Genomic DNA, 20,838 nt, shown 5'->3' with positions numbered 1-20,838 from the left:
CTAACAATTACATGCATACAATTTGTGCATGTATAAATACATGTATGTAATATATTAATTACATACATACCCACGTAGAAGCCATTTCAACAAGGAGGGCGGGGGTCCTATTATCATGGGGATCAGGGAGGACACAAATATGAGTCTGGAAGTACGGGTTCAAACTTATATAAAATTAAATATATCCACAGATGAAATTAGTATAAGCAGTTTAGATCCTGAGCTTACATCATATCAACACTAAACTTGTTGGAGGTGGGGCAAACTACACACTCCCCCAAGCCCCGGTCTGATGCCCTACTCCCCTTCCCTCTGTCTAGTATGTCCAATAAATGATACATTTATTATATTTGCACATAAACTGTAGTGTCAGTGTAACATGCACTTCCATAATCAATTTACGTAATATTTGATAGACAGTGGTTAATTCAGAGGTTGCTTCAGTCTGAGACCTTTTTGTATGGTGCTTTCATGAATGCTGTGTTTTTGTGCTTTTTATACATGCTTGGAAGCTCACCGATATTGTAAAATGTGCATCTGGACTGGGACTGAAGTCGTACACATCACCATTTTAATTTTTCTTCAGACAAAGGGTTTCAAATTTTGATCAAGAAAAAAAAATAGAAAGTTAATGTGTTACAGATTTTTAGATTACAATTTACCAAGATGTTCAACATTATAACAGCCTCCAGTGTTGGGTCATAATTCACTGTGGTCAGGTAGCTTGTCAGTGATAATGAGACAACATGCTGGGCAGCAAACCACAGATATTTTCTGTATCTGACCAAGATTCCTTAGACTGACAGGGACATCATGATATGCCAGGAAATTAACATATTCCTCTGCCACACTTGTTTGTTTGTGTTTTCCTGTGTCTGGGTGTCTGCTCAAGAAATCCGACATGTTTGAATCTCCACTTTTATGTATGACGTTAAAGTCGTATGATAATAGTCGCATTCTCCAGCGTTCAAGTCTTGCTGATCCAATTTTTGACTTTGGATTACTGTAGATATTTTCAATGAATTTCGCATCAGTGACCACAGTGAACTTATGTCCATATAAGTATATATGCCAATGTTCTACACTCCAAACTAGTGCCAAATTCTCTCTTTCTTGCTGAGAATATGAATTTCTTTCAACGTCTGTCAATGACCTGCTTGCATAGCACACAACTTTTCCTTCTTGTAGCATTATTGCGGCTACTCCAACGGGACTTGCATCTGTGATGATCTGTGTTTCCTTATTAGGATCAAAGTAGGTCATGACAGTATCACTGCTGAGAATCGATTTCAGCTTAAGGAATGCTTCTTCTTGTTCATTTTGCCATGTCCATTTTGCGTTTTTCTTTATCAGGCGTCTTAGAGGCTCTGCAATTGTGCTGTAATTTTGAATGAAGCGCGACACATAATTTGTCACAGCTAAAAAGCTTCTTACCTCTGGCACATTCTTGGGTGGTGGTGTGTTCTTGATGGTTTCGACCTTCTTTGGGTCTGCCGACATGCCGTCTTCACCAAATACATATCCAAAGAACTCTAATTTGTTCTGGTTGAATTCACATTTCTTTTTATTTAGCGTAATGTTCATTTGTTGTAGTCGCTTTAAGACTGCTTCAAGCCTTCTGTCATGCTCTGTTTGGTTTCTAGCATATACGATTATGTCATCCGAAAAATTTTTTCACACCATCTAATCCCTCTAGAGTCGTACTTAAAGCGTTTTGAAAAATTTCCGCAGCGCTATTTATTCCAAAGCTTAGGCGTTTGTATCTTCTCAGTCCAATATGTGTGGTGAATGTCGTAATGTTTCGTGATTGTTCTGATAGTTCCAGCTGGTGATATCCCTGATTCAAGTCTAATTTAGAGAACACTTTAGCACCACTTAAGTCCACGATCATATCATCAATAGTAGGAATTATATGTCTTGTGCGTTTTATTGCTTGATTAGGCAATCTCATGTCAACACAAATCCTTATTTGGTTTGTTTTGCTTTTGGGCTTCGGAGCCACCACTATCGGTGATACCCAATCTGTCGGACCATCTACTTTCTCAATGATGTCTAACTTTTCAAGCCTTTGGAGCTCATCTTCAACTTGTTTTCTCAGGTGAAAAGGTATGCGTCTGTGCGGCTGGGTGACAGGTTGCACATTTTTGTCAACATACAACTTTACTTCAGTGTTTTTCATTTTTCCAATACCCTTGAAGACAGATCCATATTTATCGCAAAGTTCATCGACCTTATTCTGTGTTATGACACTTATTTCAGGAATAACCTGGAGATCAACAGATGTCAAATAAGATAACAAGTTGCCACTCTTACCTTTTGCCACATATACTGGAGCTGTTGTGATCTTGTGTTTGGTTTCAATTGTCGCCTGGAACTTTCCTAATAAGTCTACTTTATTAGCACCATAAGCATATACTTTCGTGTCTACCTTACTGAGAGTCACTTTGTTTTTTAGCTTGCTGTATGTCCTTTCATCAATTACATTTATAGACGACCCTGTGTCTATCAATGCCTTGACAGACTGACCGTTTATTTGGATGGTCAAATTAGGTCTTGATGACTGCAACGAATTCACTGATAATCCAAATATGCTATTTTTATTTTCACTTTCGCTTCTAGTTTCACTTTCAGTTTCGCTTTGAGAGCTTTCATCATCCATTCTGTTTACATTTTTCCTACGATTTCTCTGCTTGGACCTGCACACTTTTTCAAAATGACCTTTCTTTTTGCAGTATGTGCACGTCTTTCCGTCCGCCGGACATTTTCCTGATTGATGTGGGTATTCGTATCCCCAATATTTGCATGTTGCCTTCTTTCTGGTCGGATAAGAGTTGTGTTTTGTTGATGCTGACTTGTGTTTCGATTTCATGACATTCACTGCATCTTACTTTGAATTGTTCTCAATTTCGGACGCTTGTAGATCAGATAGTTCCAGGGCACGTGCTTCCTTTATCAAATTGTCCAACGTCAGATCATCTCGTAAAGCCTTTCTACGTAACCGTGTGGAGGTACAATCTTGAATGATTTGTGATTTGATTTCTTTGTCCGTGTTAGGAAATTCGCAATTTCTGCTTAATGCCCTCAATCGCGTGTGAAAACTGTCTATGTTTTCGCTCGAGTCCTGCTTTGCCTGTCGAAATTTGAAGATTTCATACTCCGTGCACTTTTTTGGTGCGAAATATTCAGTCAGTTTTGTTTCTGCGGTTTCATAATCGTCCCCGGTGTCTTGCAATGTATCAAATATGTCGTTGACATCTTCCCCTGCATAGTGAAGAAATAATGCACGTTGTCGCGTTTTGTCTTTGATATTCATTCCAATCATAAGATTTTCAAAACGGTTTGTCCATTTTTTCCACCTTGTGGCTATGCCAGGCTCGTTTACACTAAATGCGGGAAAAACTGGTAATCCTTGTGCCATATTTATTGTCTAAATATCAGTGTTATTGATAAATGACAGTTATTGTTACAAAGATGTCCAAAAAGTGTTCTAAACTTTTAAGTTCCTGCTTATATGTGTAAACATAAATTCCAGCGTTTTTTGAAAGTACACATTTTATTGCAATTTATTGTAAGTCAACTTTTTTATCCTCGTCGCCATTGTACTGTATTGAGAAATGAGTAACTCAATAAAACTATTCTACAAGTTTATTTACTAAGGCACTACAAGTGGTCATATTGCATGCATGTATTCAACTAACATATAATGGTATCAGAGAGACATCCTTCTGCTAGGGAGCTAGTGGGAGGAGCTGCTATCACATGATTGACATTGTATTTAACAACACTACAGTATCTTTTTCATCCGTCCTGCAAATGTGGCGACTCTTTCCGGCCGGCGGCTGATCTTCTATGTACTTATGATCAAAGTATAAAATACATTTATTTTTTAGCTCTTTGTTCTGATGTACTTCCGCCGATATTCTGTGCTTTTCCGCCACGTACACGCACTGGATGACAGGGAAGACATACTAGTATAAAGATTCTTTTTAGCTTTTATATTTGCTGTATTTATTTGTTATCCTTTAACCATCTTTAGTGTAAATATGCTACCTCTCAATCAACACCACGTGTTTAAGTTAATGTAAATATATGTTTAGATGATAAAATGCTTGATGCACATCGGAAGGTTTATGGCGCGATGAAAATGCACAATAGATGCAATATAGAATATGTATGGTACACTGTATTTCAAAGGAGCTTAATCAGATTTTGGTCCAGTTACGATTAACAGTTTCCCACTCCGGAGGTGGAGGGATATAAATTTTGTCTGCCCGGCTGTTCGTTCGTTCGTTCGTGCGCGCGTGCACCTGTGCTTCCGTCCGAAATTTAAAATACTATTTTGGCTATGATCACCAAACCTCACCGAATTATTGATTAGCAAATGACCTTTGCTCACGTAGTGTTATCCCTCATGACCCAGTAAAAATAGTGTGTTCCCCCTTAACTTGATTAAAGAGTTTTGATTTTATATAAGTAACCTATCAATGAATCTTCATGAAACTTTGCACAAATGTTGTTTACTATAGAGCATTGGTTCATGCGCAACCGGATCACTTCAGTATTTGCAGAGTTATTGCCCTTTAATTGTTACAGCTTTCAAAATACTGTCCCTTCGTTCACAAAACAATTTATTTGGCGGGGGGCTCGTTTATTCTTTAATATTTGTGTTTACATAGCAAGTTAAGGGTTTTCTAGGAGAAGGATTCTTTCCATCAACTGTACTTGTAATGTTAGTATATAAATATAATAATGTATATTGTTGGGAATAAATATGTTTAAACCAAGTTGGGGTTTTCATTGGTAGTGATTTTAAAATTTGATTTTCATATCTTGGTTGCCAAACCAAAATGTTTAAGCATACATATAGATTTGATCAAGATGCATTTCCTTAGGAATTATGTTAATTTAAGACGTATTGTATTATATGTGCTGAAGATTTGCTTTAACAAATATATGTTTAGAAGAAATTTATTAGAAGTGCAAGTTTGAAAAGTTAATATCACCTATCTTTGCCTGTCCAAAAGATAGACGGGAAATAAATAAATCTATAAACTTAACACAATTTAAAACTTGCCATTTGATCCAGATTGTTGAAATATCCTGATATCAATTAAATACAAACGTATAATTAAATCTGTTAGTTTGTCCAAAGTTGTCCTAAAGTTTGAATGGCGATCTCGGTTTGAAAATAAAAATACCACATTTTCAATTTATCTAGATCTGAACACGGAGTAAGCTAGCTAAGTGCTCACTCACCGTCCGTCTGGCGTCCATCCGTTCGTCCACTGAAACTACTGGTCAGAATTGCATCAAACTTGGTCAGTAACATCCTGGCGTAGTCCCTCATATCAAGTTTGTTCAAACGATCAGCTTTGTCCCTTATAGGGGCCGCCAGGGCTTAAAAATAGAAAAACAAATTATGACATCTACTCATGAACCACTTGATCCTTAGCATCATTAGAAATTCCTCTCCAAAGTTGTTCAGATTGGAGCACTTGGTCGCCTTTAGGGGTATTTAGAGCTGAAAATAGAAATACCTTCAAACGACTTCTTCTCATGAACAACTGCTGGATGGATTTTCATTAAAAAAAATCCGTAGCATCATTATAAGATTCCCTCCAAATTTTGTTCCAGTGGTTGCACTTAGCACTTTTTAGGGGTCGCTAGAGCTAAAAATAACTTTAAACGACTTCTTCCAACTTATCTGTAGCATCATTGTTCTACACCTTAAATTCTTCAAATGGGAGAGCTTGGTTAGGGCCATTAGATACAAAAGTAGAAATACCTTTAAACGACTTCTTCTCACTAACTGTTCGGTGGATCTTCATCAGACTTGACATGTAGCATCATTATAAGGTTCAAAAGGGGCCGCTTGGCCCCTTTTTGGGGCTTCTCCTTATGAACCGCCGTATGGATCTTCATCAATCTTGACCTGTAGCATCATCTCCCAGATTTGTTCAAGTGGGGACGCTGGGCCGCTAGAGCAAAAAATAGAAACAACTTTAAACAGCTTCTTCTCATAAACCGCTTGATTTTATACCTTTTCTGTAAGTCGGGAAAGCGTTTTCAGTCTCATGGTCAATATAACCTGAACCTTTGACTTACTGACACCCGATGAATTTTTTTCCAGTGATGTTTAATCACTGTGTAAAGTTTCAAAACATTAGATGCTTAATGCCCGGACGGAAGGACAGACGGACTTATAATGCATTAACATAAAACATGCTGTTTTCTGAAAACGAGCATACAGAAACCCAAAAAAACATTGTGATTTATCGAAAATGCCAAATTCTTTTTTTAATGTTTTAATATTCGCCTCTCGCCATAATATGAAGTAACAAATGATATAGCCCGTTCAACGTGACACTCTGATTTTGAATTTCGCATAATTAGTTTGTTCTGTGATGAGATACATAGATGGTTTTGAAGAAAAACGCTCAGTAACCACACATGGTCAGACTTGAATAAAAGAACGAGTTTTCTGCCTTTGATTATCATAAACCAGTTCAAGCGGAATATTCAACTAGATCATACATACATTTCTACTATTTGCCATATAATGACCAGTCTTGCAATCTTAACCATTCTTTGTAATTTAACTGCTGTTTAAGCTCAAAAGAGTACACCCAAATTTCATTGAAAATTGTTTTCTCGGTAAATTTTTATTTCTATTTTTTTAACGACCATTCAACATTTTAAGCGTTCGGTGTGTAGTCAAACTTCTTTTATGCCAATACTATTCGCTATGACTGAATTGGAATGTCACATATCGTTGTCAGTCATACCCGTCGCAACACAAATCTCTTATGTTTCTACAACAACAGGGCTGGCTGGCAGGATGATTGTCGTTTTTATTTGCGAAGTGTTTCCACCAAATGAAAAACTTAATTGCCATGCACACTTATCAGCTCAACACAGATCTGTTTTCAATGCAAGTCCACTTTTCAATATAGGATGAAAGCTAAACACGAGTACATATTATTCAACAATGAATATCTCCGTAGTCATTATTTGATTAAAAGCCGCCATTTTGCATGTCTTAGGGACTTCGCCACTAAATGCACGAATTTCCCGTGCCGTTAACTTAAAAGGCGTTGACTGATGAAAGCATAAACTGTATCCTCCTCTTACACATAATGGTAAACAGCGACGATGTATTTTTGATGGTGTATGGTATATTCTCGTTCAAAGAGAAATTTCTATTGATAAAACATGTTTTGACCGTGGGGAATTCAAAATGTTAATATGAATTAAAATGTAACATATAGCAAAACTATCATACCATGAAAAGATATAATTTACAGACAAAAAGTTTACTTACAATGTTTTTTATTCTATATCTAGTCTGACACTGAGCATTTTTATTTCAAAGGGCAAACTTTGGGAAATAGCCTTGCTCTTTAGCTTATATGTTTTGAACAAATAGTTGGGTCGAATCCTACAAATCCCCATTCTGAAAATAAATCGTCGTTTCAAACATGCTTTTTTATCCACACGTAGCTCAGGAATCCCGTACTCATTTAACTGACCTTTCTGTTCCTTCTTCTCAGAATTGATTTCCTCGTGTCCGTTTCTATTTCAATAGACTCTGGATTAACAGTTCATATACGAAAATGCGTAAGCAAAATATATGAGTGTATTGTCCGATGAAAAAAAGAAGAAGCGGGGAGACGACATGATTTCAATACCTTTCTTAAACGTTTGGTTGCTTTGTATGATCTTGTAGAATTTAGGTTTTGCAGTTTATCATAAAGCAACATTCAAAGTGAGTGAGAGTGAGAGAGAGAGAGAGAGAGAGAGAGAGAGAGAGAGAGAGAGAGAGCTGTATTTGTACACATATAATATATCAACCATTGTTTTTTCTAACATGAAAAGGGGATAAATGGGGATAAATATTTTTAACAAAATATACATGTAAAATGTAAGTCATGGAAAAGGCAATGATTCGTCTTACATCAACTATTTTAAAGAGAGAGAGAGAGAGAGAGAGAGAGAGAGAGAGAGAGAGAGAGAGAGAGAGAGAGGAAGTTTCCTTTAGGCCAGCCCGGCAAACTTTGCTTTGCTCTTTGCGAATCTTGTTCTTTAAGCGAAACCGTTTACCTGTGAGTAACCAGTACTGAACTCTTAGTTAGGTGGGAAACACTCAAGAGAATTACCTTAAGATGAAGAAAATATCTCTATGCACAGTCACAACCTGCTGTTCGATTTCGGAGACATCTATTCAAGATTTATGTGATTACTTCCGGTGCATAATCAAAGTACTAGTTCAAATCAAATGGCTGAAATATATGAACACACGCCATTCAGGATGCGACTTTGACAGAGCATAATATTTTAATTTACGGTTTAGATATTCTAAAGGAAATGCTAGATATTTATCATATTACTATATAGTAGCACCTGTGTCCTCGTGATTAAAGAGAAACTATTTTTTCATGCCGCCAGCAACATTAAATCAGCAGACGACATTTCCCCACCAATCCCACGACGTCACGATTCGGAACTGAAATGCTCTGATTTAAAATAATGTCACAGATAAAAGCTTTTCTGTAAGAATACGCCACAGGATTGACACTTCTGAATATGGAGATATGTTCTTAATCGATTTAGTTAAGATATCTAATGTTGTTGACGTCACTTCGGCGAATGTAAGGTTGTCATTGCACAGTATGAAGCACAAATGACCAGCTATTGGCTAGGGTGTCCAATTGACCATTTCTATTTTGGACAAATTGATATCAAAACTGAACATAATTCCTAAAACCTTACGTAGAGGAGTTCGTGTCACGTCAATATTGAGGCCAAAATAGTGCAGGTTGGGGCCCATTCCTTCTTCAGTCTGTTTTAAGACCATATCATACATACTTTTGAGTTTCCATGCCCATTCTTAGAGTAAATGAACAGAAACTTTTAACATTAAATCTGTTGTTTTTTCCCATTAGAACCACTAAGATTAGATAAGCTATTTATGGCAGATTGCTTCCTGCAGCCCTAAGCCAAATGGGTTTGGAATGAAAACTGTGTTTATTTCCGTCACAGTAACGATAATATCAACTGTGCTTGAACACGGCTAGGATGTCAACATATCTGAAAATAATTTACAATTAACACACTGGCCATAGCTTTATCAGATCAAGTGGTTCCAACGTTGTTTGAGCGGTGAATTTTACGCCGATCAGATGGAGAAATATGGCCGATACTACGAATTTCCGGAATTGTAAGTATGATTAAAGGAATTTCTACCCGTTAAATAACGAATCAAATGAAACCGATGGGTGCACCTGGAGCGCAAATGTGTCTTTATTTTAGCACATGTGTCTATTTAGCTGAGATTTGTGCCGTTTATTCAAACACTTCTGTACAGTCCGTCGGGGGAAGGAGATTTTTGACAGTTTTTGACAATATCGCCTCAAATATAGTGTTTATCGGGAGCAAGTAACTGTTAAAACACTTTTTATGTAAAGGGCTACCTCTTAAAACAAAGCGTCTGTATTTTCATAGAATTTTTCAGGGTTGTTTCTGAACAACTGGCCGAAAACCTAATGCAACGCCGTTTCGAGTGGGTCGCTATGCAACGCAATCAAGTGGATACCGTTCTGTGTCTTACTTGCGAAGTCTTATCCGTCTTAAAAACAGTCATTAAAGCCTAACAATGAATAAATTTAGTGAGTTTTATATCATTATAATGATCCCGCCATTTCTAATATATTGTACTAAATATATATAATACATTTTTATGCTCGCTTAACATTTAACATATTTTTGCGGACATTGTCAAAAAAATCAACACAAAAACATAAAGCAAGGATGAACATCGAACAATATCATTAAGTAAATGATAGTAATAGTTTGTAAAAACAAGAACCAGTTCAAGGACATTTATCTCCTCCAGGAATGGTATACTGAACAGCATGCCAAAAGCGGGTTGACTCTTTATGAGGATTGTTCAAATATGAATGCATCTGGGCACATAAAAATGTATCCTTGATAGATTTCAATGACAATTTTATTTGGTCCCCTCGAAGTATTCACCTCCAACAGATTTACAAAATTTCAGTCTTCTAATCCAATCCCTGAAGCCTTTCTCGTAGTATTTTTTAGGTATACTATGAAGACACTGGAATATTGAAGAACCGAGGTGTTTGCGCTGCACAAAGTTCCGACCAGAAAGGTATTCTTGTGCCTTAGGAACAAAAAGAAGCCACACGGGGCAAGGTCAGGCGAATAAGGAGGGTGATGAAGGGAGCACAACAACCTTTTCCTGCTTCAGAAAGTCTTGTACAATAGACGCCTTGTGCTATGACGCATTTTCATGTAGCAATCTGACATTGGCCAAACCAGTTGCGGGTCTTCGAGTTTTGAAATATTTCTTCAGTTTTCGGAAAACTTTAGTCTTTTTAAACTTCGAATTTACGGATTTGCCTTTAGGAACAGCAACCTGAATGGCAGGACCCAGAGTTGTGAAGAATATGGCATACATTACCTTCTTGACACTCATGGTCCGCTTTGCAATGCATGGTCTTTTGCCAGACTTTGTTGCCCATATTTTTTGTTCTGGATCTTTCGTTTGGGCTCGAAAAAGTGAATTCATGTCTCGTCACCAGTGACGACATTTGCGAAAGACCGTGCATTGTAATTTAGAAACTATTTAAGCAACAAGTTTGCGCATTGCACACGTGCCTTTTTTCTGCTCATCTGTCAACAGATGGGGAATCTTCCTCATATTCAAATTACGTTTCAGAATTGTATGAGCTGCTCTTACGAGATGCCAATCATATTAGCTATTTGCCTAGCGAAGTATCTTGCATCAGTAGCAACTATTTCTTTCACTCTAGCAACCATCTTGGCAAACGTTGCTGTTTTCGGCCGACGTCCATGTGGTTCATCTTCTGTTGAAACTAACCCACATTTGAATTTCTTAAACCAACGAATAACTGTTGAAAAAGATATTTCATTATGCCCATAAACAGAACATATATCATCAAAAATGTCTTTACACCCTATGCCAAGAGTACAACGATTCTTAATATAGGACCGTATTTCAACGGCGTACGCTGACCTTCTTCCAACCATTTTTGTATTAGTATACACGAGTAGGCAATGTTAGCGGGGGATAGACACAGCTAAAGTGAACGGATTTTAATGGGTGTGGTATCAACGTATAAATGTACAAATGAAATACAGACACCAATGAAAGAAAATAAACGGACTAGCAATACTAAGAGAGACGTGTTACAGTTGTACTATTTAACTGTCTCTAACAAAACTTTTTTTTCATTGGTGTCTGTATTTCATTTGTATTTTCATTTTTAAACGGCGACCATAGAGTTTTATTATATCGTTTCTGTTTTATGGAGGACAAATAAAATCTTGCCTTTTCCTTGGCCAATTTTAACGGTCTCTGTGATTTATCTCTCTGAAAATAAATGAACGTTTCACCTGGAATATGAATGAAAATATATACAAACAACTGATCAATACTTTTATCATGGACCAAACTTTATTTATTTTGTATGAACAGCTTAAATGCACAACAAATCAGTAATGAAATCACAATGTATTGGTTTTAAGGGATTAAAAGTAACCAACTGTAACTATACTGATTTAAAGAGTCAACCCGATTTCGGCATGCTGTTCAGTACCATTCGTGGAGGAGAAAAATATCCGTGAACTGGTTCTTGTTTTAACGAACTAATACTATTATTTACTTAATGATATTGTTCGATGTTCATCCTTGCTTTATGTTTATAAATGTGTTGATATTTTTGACTACGTCCGCAAAAAAGTGAGCATAAAAATGTAAAAGTACAATATATTAGAAATGGCGGGATCATTATGATGATATAAAACTCTCCAAATTAATTTATTCATTGTTAGGCTTTGAAAATAATGACTGTTTTTAAGACGAATAAGACTTCGCAAGTAAGACACAGAACGGTATCCACTTGATTGCGTTGCATAGCGACCCACTCGAAACGGCGTTGTTTCGGTTTTCGGCCGATTGTTCAGAAACAACCCTGAAAAATTCTATGAAAATACACACGCTTTGTTTTAAGAGGTAGCCCTTTACATAAAAGTGTTTTAACAGTTACTTGCTCCCGAAAAACACTAAATTTGAGGCGATATTGTCAAAAACTGTCAAAAATCTCCTTCCCCCGCCGGACTGTACAGAAGTGTTTGAATAAACGGCACAAATCTCAGCTAAATAGACACATGTGCTAAAATATAGACACATTTGCGCTCCAGGTGCACCCATCGTTTTCATTTGATTCGTTATCTAACGGGTAGAAATTCCTTTAACTCATACTTACAATTCCGGAAATTTGTAGTATCGGCCATATTTCTCCATCTGATCGGCGTAAAATTCACCGCTCAAACAACGTTGGAACCACTTGATCTGATAAAGCTATGGCCAGTGTGATTAAAGTGAATTCATGTGTCTCGAGAGGATACAAAATTTTCTGCATTCAATTTGCAGACAAAAATTAACACATTCAAGGATTTATCCATCAGGACAATTCAATTTTATTGTCACGTAATGAAATAGAGATGAAAAGCTAGTCCTCAAATAGATGACTAGAAATTGTATTAAAACTTCGTACTGAAAGTGACAAAAACGTTGGCATTATAGAAATTTCAAAAAAAAAAAAAAAAATAATAATAATAATAATAAAAAAAATGTATGCCCATTATAATTAGGTACATATAGTATATTTCTTTCTCAATTTGGTTTAATCGGGAGAATGCGTCCCCGAAATATAGTTATTCCAACTTGAAATCTGTTCTCTTTTCAAGTACAAAATGGACTTTTCATTTTATTTTCAAATGGACAAAATATATTATACTGTATATGCCAAAAATATGAAACTATTATATTCACGCCTGTTTTAGTTCGTTATGCTCCGTTTGAATAATGTTGGGAGAGGACCTTACAATGATGCTACAGACTAAGTTTGATGAAGATATCATCGGTTCATGAGAAGTTGTTCAAAGGTATTTCTATTTTTAGTTCTAGGGACCTTCAAAAGAGAACAAGCGCCCCCATTTGAACATATTAATGAGAGGACTTTCTAGCAGTGCTACAGAAAGAGTTTGATGGAGACCCATCAAGTGGTTTATAAGAAGAAGTCGAATAACTGTATTTATATTTTTAGTCCTAGCGCTCTCTAAATGTGGCTGACTTCCTCCATTTGAGCAAAATTGAGAGAATGCCTTATAATAATGCTACATACCAAGTTTGATGAAGATCCATATAGCGTCCATGAGATAAAAAAAAAGTGGAAAACCACAGGTCGCCCAACAAGACATAAACGAAAATGTTGCAGGCTCGGTTTGATTGAGCCTGTTCATGGTCGGTAGTGGAAGTGCAAGATACCGTCCACGCCCTCTAGCCCCTGGTTGAGCAGAACTCAACATTTACACATGTTACAAACATTTACACATGTTACAAGTACCAGAATGTAATTCTGAAGTCGATTAAAGGTTTTATATTTTATACCCTCGCGACCCCTAAAAGGGTCCAACTGCCCCCCATTTTAATAGAATCGGGACCAGTTATTGCTACAGACCAAGTTTGATGAAGATCCATCATGCGGTTGATGAGAAGAAGGCGTTTAAAGGTTTTTCTAGTTTTAGCTCTGGCGACCAATATAAACCATTTGAATAAACTTGATAAAGGTCTATGCTAGGATGAAACCGACCAACTTTGGACAGGGATTGACTCTAATGGTTCTTAGTTATTATATTAAACTTGAAAGCCTTATCTGTTACACTGTATGACATAGAATCCCCAGCTTGGCAAATGGGACTTTTGAATGTTTTATAAAATCTTTCATAATAAATGTCAGAAAAAATTGTCTTTCGGCACGCAATAGCAATAATAAGAAAAAAAAAAACATGAAAATGATACGGAAAAGCAAATATTCAAAATAAAGACAATAAATTGTCTGACAATAAATTCAAGAACATTAAATTACGGAAAAATATCTGTTGTCGGTTATTTTTGTCTCCTAAACAGCAGCTGCGTATACAAGTAATGAAACATGTGACCGAGATAAAATCATATCGTTCAATTGTGGTTAAATAACAGTTCCATAACTGATCGATAGAAATATTGTGAATCAATAATTAATGTACTCATTTTTAACCTGATTGTCGTCTGTCGTAAACATAGATATTTAAGAAAAGACAACGCAAATAAAAGTTATCCAAGACATGCTACACATGTGATACATAACAAACGGCACTATAGGTGACACTAGACAGGGGAATGGCGCGAAAAATATAAATGGAATCCGCATGATGTCAAATTCCAAACACAAGTAGTTCTCCGAAATGTTCTTTGCTCTGTAGAGCTATTTTCCGTATTTTCATTGCATTTTTTCCTGAAATTACATGAAAGAAATATGCTTAACATTTAGGTAGATTTTTCTTCATAAAATAATAGCATTACAGAGTCTGTCATGAAAACTACTGTCATACTCTATTACTTAAATATTATGTCTCAATTTTGGCTGATTATATAGTGAGTTTGTTTGATAGAAAATATTTCTCTTGGCAATGCATCAAACATGAACCCTACTTTTCTTTAATCTTTATTCAGCACTGACAATATACTGCAAGAAAATACCAGTTACAGACATTTAAAGTGGATCCTGCTGTGTGCTTCAGCTATTGAACGTTTCTCAATTTTATATTGGATAAAGAAGGTCAGCTATTTAGTGTGTTTATGCCTATATATATATATCGAGGGGTTAAAGCCAGAACGGTATAAGTCCACGTTTTACTGAAAATCACTTTTTTAGACTTTTTAATACCATTTTTAAAGCTCCTTCTTTTGCCCTTATCTCTGGCACCATATAAGGTATAAAACCTAAGATATCAAAGGGAACCATATCGCAATAAGTGCTTATGATCAGTATTATTGTATGCCAGAACGTTATAAGTGCATTAACTTGAAAACCAGAAGGATTTAAGTGCACTTAGTTCCTTCTGGCGGTATACATTTGATATATTATGTAAGGTAAAAAATGTGCCAAAACGATACGAGTGCACTTAAACCATTCTAGAAGTAACACATTTTGTTAATAATTCAAGGCACAAATGAAATATGATCACTTAATACATTCTGGAATTAACACCTTTGGTTAATTAGGAAAGAAAATACTTTCAGAACTTGTATCCACAAGGTATATAAATGTTAATTGTAAATGGAAAGTAATATTTTTATTAAGGTTTATGTTATATTCACATGAAAACTTATATTGTTCCTTGCTAAAATGGTGAAAACTCCAGATTTAACAGTATTCTGCCATATTCGTATATATTAAATAGTAATGGCAAAGAAAAGTATTAAAACTATGAGAGGGAATTATAAAAGGAGGTAAACAATCAGTTTTTTGTCAAGCTTGTACTGTGAACAAAAAACAAAGAATAGACAGAACAGATGACAAAACTGTTGAGACTGTTTAATCAGGGACATAGTAAAATGAAAACCAGAAATAGAGAAAAAAAAATCAAACAAATTGAGCACAAAACAAAACCAACCATCTGCAGTCGTAGTTTTACTGATTCCATGTTCCATTGTCAACCAAGTTTATTACATGTATAAAGAGAGAATTAGGTTGATACAATTTGTTCAGACACACTTCAATGCATAATGTTGATCTATATTTGTTTGTCAGAAAATACTGTTGTTTATTCAATAACACTGATAATAATTTTAATGAAAACAATAAGAGAAATATTATTCAGTTTGTTTAATTTTAAATTTCACTTCCACCGTTTCAGTTTATCAGTTGTTAAAACTCGAAGTTCTATTTTGTTGAATTTTGGATATAAAATAGTTTAATATAATACTTAAAGTTAGTTCATTGATTATTTTCACTATATCAAAATAAGAAGCACACAATGTCTTCAAATATTAACTTAAAAGTTACCCTTGTTGATATTTTCTTCAGTAGAGGGTATTCTAATCAAGGGGATTTTGATAGCCCCGACATTTTCAAGAAGGGGATTATGATACCCCTGCTATTTTTAAAGAGGGGAATATGATACCCCTGCAAAAGTATGAATGGGATTTTGTAACATACTGTCTTTTTCCAGAGAAGGGAATTTTGATCACGGAGATTTTTATAAACACTTGGTATGCAAAAGAAAAATACAATAACATAGAAACCATTGAGCAAGATTTAAGTAAGCGAACTTATGCAAATGGATAATGACTGTAAATGGAGTAGTAGTATAAACAAGGCAATAAAAGAGCAAGGAAAGCAACTCCAGTAACTGTTACTGTATTCATACCCTGTCAGTCGGATAGAATTGTGAGAATGGCAAAAACAAAAAATCCTTGTGTTGTAGCACATTTACCAGTGAGAATTTCTTTCCATAAAGAGCATTGCAAAGTATGAAGTTAAAAAAAAAGCTTGGATAAACAGGGACAGAAAAGTGGGGAAAAAAACTAAAAGGTTAAAATTTAAAGACGGTAAACCTGCAAATGAATATGTTTAATACAGTTTCGATGACCTACATTTCCAATGTATAAAACAGAAATCAAGAAAAGAAGCTTCTATAAAATCTTCCATTATACAAAAAAAGGAATGACTTCTTTAGCTTTGTTCAGAATTCCATCAGTATTTCAAGAATATTCATTCTGAAAAAGCAGCCAGAGACTGCCTATCAGAACCAGACATGTTGAAAAGTAAGTGATGAGTCTGATATTGAATAGTTATTATAAGTACAAGAGTTGTTTTGATTTAAGAGGTACTATATAGAAAAAGATGGGAAAACGTTCTTTTACTAAAATCTAGAATGGATTGTTGAAATTTTGTGTAGTGTAATTGTTATACAATTTTAAACATATTTTGTAATTTTATAACATTTTACTCAACATTTCTATTTGTACTAAGTGCACATATTTCCTTAGTCTTTGTAAATCATGTCATAAGATTTAACAGTTTTGTTATAAGTGCACTTGTGACAGTATGGCATCGAATAAAACCAACATTATTGCAATATTTTAGAGAACTAAGTGCACTTAATACATTTGAACCCTCGAATTATTTTCCATTTTGTTGTATGCCAGATTGAGTTAAGTACAATTTTAACTATAAAACCAATTTAATTTATGAGTAGTCCTTTTATATTCTTCATACATTGTAACAACATTATTGTCTATAATATAACCAAATCTTATCTAAATATTCTGATTCAGTAAAAAGTTTTATGTGTCTAAAACCTTCTTTTGCGTTTTTCTCCACTATTTGAAAAATGGACTTATACCGTTCTGGCTTTAACCCCTCGATATATATATATATATATATATATATATATATATATATATATATATATATATATATATATATATATATATAAACCACAGAAATGTTCATGTGAATACATATATAACGAACAATATGCGCATGCGCAGTGGTGTTCCTACAACTAACTCTTCTAAAGCGTGCGTACCATTCTCACATGCACTGCTTTAAAGTGTTGCATTCCAAGAAACGGAAAGACACTGTTCTAGATTTTTGTCCTTGAAGACAGATAACTGATCAATGCCTAAATACCAATAAGCTTGTCCCACTTAATCTAGAAACAGGTCTTATAAAAAAAATAAGAAAGAAATATGGCATCGGCATTAGCATTGCAAATGTGGTGTATCTATAGAATCATTGTAAATTATTATGTTTAGATTTGAGAATAAGTTTTAATCTCAATTTGGTAGACATAAGCCAACGACGAATAACTGATCGGTGTCGCTTTTTTGCTAAACCTGATTCTGCTTACAACATTAATTCAGCTGGGAACATTTTCTTAAGAAATATAAGATCCCAGGAATCCGAATTGAAATGCATTTATTCATGATTATGTTGCAGATAAAAAGCTTTCATGGGATTGACACTTTAAGAAAAAAAGTCGAACATTGAGAATCAGAATTATATTATTGTATCTCATACTGTTGGTAACGCTTCCGTTGCATGACAGCTTTACGCGGAATAAACATGGAGAAAATGCGGTCATGGCTACATCTTGAAGCATGCGTCCTTGTAAATATTGATGCGAGCGACGAATCGACCTTGATAGTTACAAACTAACATTAAAACAAGAAAGGGAAATAAATTCCTACAGCTATTGACAAAACAATTTCTTAACACAGTTTAAACACCTTCAAGATGTTGAGTGACATACGATTAGTATTTGATGGATTTAAACAAGGACGTGTCATTTTATTTTTATCCACCAATGACCAACACAAAAACAATATTATTTTCCGAATCTAAATATTAAAAAATGTATCCAATATTGTACCGAAAATATGGAAAAAAAAACAACTTTTTTTTTTATTCTGTATTTTACGTGTGAAAGTGTTAAATAATTGTGACATGGAAATGTAAACAAAAGATTAGCAGTTTAACATTGACGTTGTACTATTATAATTTTGTTAACCTAGAAATATGCATCAAAGTCACGTATGCAAATGCGACCGATTTATTTTAGAATGATTTACATTACAGGTCATTACTTTTTCATTGAAACACATAAGCATGATGTATATGTAATCTTCAATTATCAATCAACTAGGGAGCTGGCCTGATCAGATCTGTACAAATACCAAAAAGAACAATATTACAAACAAATTATTTTTTCGCTTCATAGTTTTAACAGTATATACCATAAATACATATATGCATATAAAAATGAGGTGTATGATAACTGAAATTTCGTAAGTTCCTATTTCATGCATAATAATGAAGTAACGTATTGGAGTAACGTATTATTTGTTATACAGGGTTTTGAAGAATATAACAACAAATGTAAATCCCACAAAACATTTAATATAATAAAACTTTGAATGTGCAGAAAAATCCCAAGGACCAGACATAGTAACAATTCTGAGTAAAAGTCTGCTACACAGCACTTGGAGACTGCTCTTGTGCTTACTCTAAACTGTGACTGATTACAGAACTATTTACTGCTAAACTGTTTAAACTTTAAGGTGACGGATGAAAATACGAAATTGCGCGGAAAATGCCGATTGTGATTACAGGTCCACTACCTTAAAACTAGAATTTCCAAACAATGACTCTTACATAATACTGCACCCTTAACCATGTACATGCATGTTTATGGAAACATACAAAAAATGAAAAGACATTTATCGTTTCAGTGCTTGAAAAATGATGCTAATACAAATGAATAATGTCTTTTCAGACCATAGGGAAATCCAAACTGAAAACTATGTTTCATTTTGACAGATGCTGCCACCAATATTGAATTAGCAGACGATATTACTAAACCATTATTGAGATCCTAAGATCAGGAAGTAATATTCACTAATTTGTTATTTTGTAACAGGTAAAAGCTTTCCTTCGGGAACATCACCCAGAATCGACAAGATTGAAGATTCGTTGACAAAAGTGGGAATTCGACCATTGGTCTATGTTAGCCAAAATTATATCAAAATCGAAAATAAAACTCCTATATACCATGACAGAGGTGTTCGTGGCACATCAAAGATGAGATGAAAATGATGCAGAAAGTGTGTTTTCATTCCCACCCGATAATACAGATGACATACTTCGAATTTTAACGATATACCATATACTAGTATCTTTTCATAGAATAAAGTAAGTCAATTCTTTTTGCAAGTGAACGCAAGCATTTTACATATGAGTATAATTAGGGTGCTAAATATGGTGTTTATGGTGATTACTCCCTGTATCACCATTCTAAATAGTTTTAGCTCTTATCACCACAAAGCGTACGTGAATCTTTCATCTAATATGGGATTGCAGTATCGACTGAGATCTATCTACATTTACCAAATTCTAGATAAGTCTATCAACGTGTTTGTAATCATTTTTAAATTATACGGAATCCAATCCAAGTCTCTCAAGAGATTGCAAAATTTCTACATTTAGATCTACCGAAAAAACATTACACACATACGACAATTCAATTTTCTTGCCAGATAATTATCAGAAACTTGAAATGATGGAGCGGGGTCGGGTATTACCGAACACTTTTGCATTTGTTTGATTTTTCAGTAATATACTCACACTGACTAATTCCAGTAAATCTTTACACCATGTAAACTGTGCTCTTTCATTGGTGTATATTTGCGGACTAATACATTCATAGTAAAGCTGGTAATACCAATTCAAAGTACACATGCAAGTGTGGGTATTACCGAACACGGTCAGGTATTTCCAAACATTACAGTATTTACAACAAAAAAACAACAACAACAACACAAAAAGCACAGCATAGTAATCATATCGTTTAGGGCATTATATGTGCAGAAGCTGTTTGATCCACCAGTGAAACGGCAGAAAACGCATGTCCCACCGACGAATGCATGATCACAGACCTGTTCCCAATTGTACCAAATACCTTACTTGGTTCCAGCTTCACAGATTTTAATACTCTCAGTACTGATGGATAACAAGCCTGCTTCCAAATTTAATTGCAACGTCGAATGTCGTACTCCTCTCCCATGCATTGGCAAACTAATTGACTGGAGGTCATGCACGGCCTGTTACCAAGAATGCTTAACTGGACAAAGAGTCTCAGGTCTACTGGCTACATGATATGTGACGCATGCTCTAACAAACAATATAGCTCAGTACTAAGAAAGACTGAATCCTTCAATTTATCTTCCATATATGTGATGAAATCGGCAAAACAACGATTGATTTTTCCCCGGTGAACTGATGGCTTTCTTTTCCAAGCTGCAATGTGGTACAAAGGGTCAAACTAGCGTGTCATTCAACCAATCTTTGCCTGGTCTATTATCAGTAAAAGGTGTTGCCCGCCCCCTCATCGTCTAAAATG

The 20,838-nt window shown here is 35.1% G+C and overlaps 1 protein-coding gene across 1 annotated transcript; it reads right to left on the bottom strand.

The window, feature by feature from the left end:
- Nucleotides 1-1,657: 1,657 nt before the first annotated feature.
- Nucleotides 1,658-2,869, bottom strand: LOC128555969 (uncharacterized protein K02A2.6-like). Its single transcript, XM_053539829.1, has one exon. It carries the CDS (start codon nt 2,867-2,869, stop codon nt 1,658-1,660), a length of 1,212 nt encoding a protein of 403 aa, XP_053395804.1.
- Nucleotides 2,870-20,838: the final 17,969 nt, after the last annotated feature.

Source organism: Mercenaria mercenaria, chromosome 3 (assembly GCF_021730395.1).
Source record: "Mercenaria mercenaria strain notata chromosome 3, MADL_Memer_1, whole genome shotgun sequence".
In the NCBI taxonomy this organism is placed as follows: Eukaryota; Metazoa; Mollusca; class Bivalvia; order Venerida; family Veneridae; genus Mercenaria; species Mercenaria mercenaria.
This window is presented reverse-complemented; position numbering and strand designations above follow the sequence as displayed.

Excerpts from the sequence above, each read along its gene's own strand:
- LOC128555969 (XM_053539829.1), bottom strand. The coding sequence starts at position 2,869 with ATGAAATCGAAACACAAGTCAGCATCAACAAAACACAACTCTTATCCG.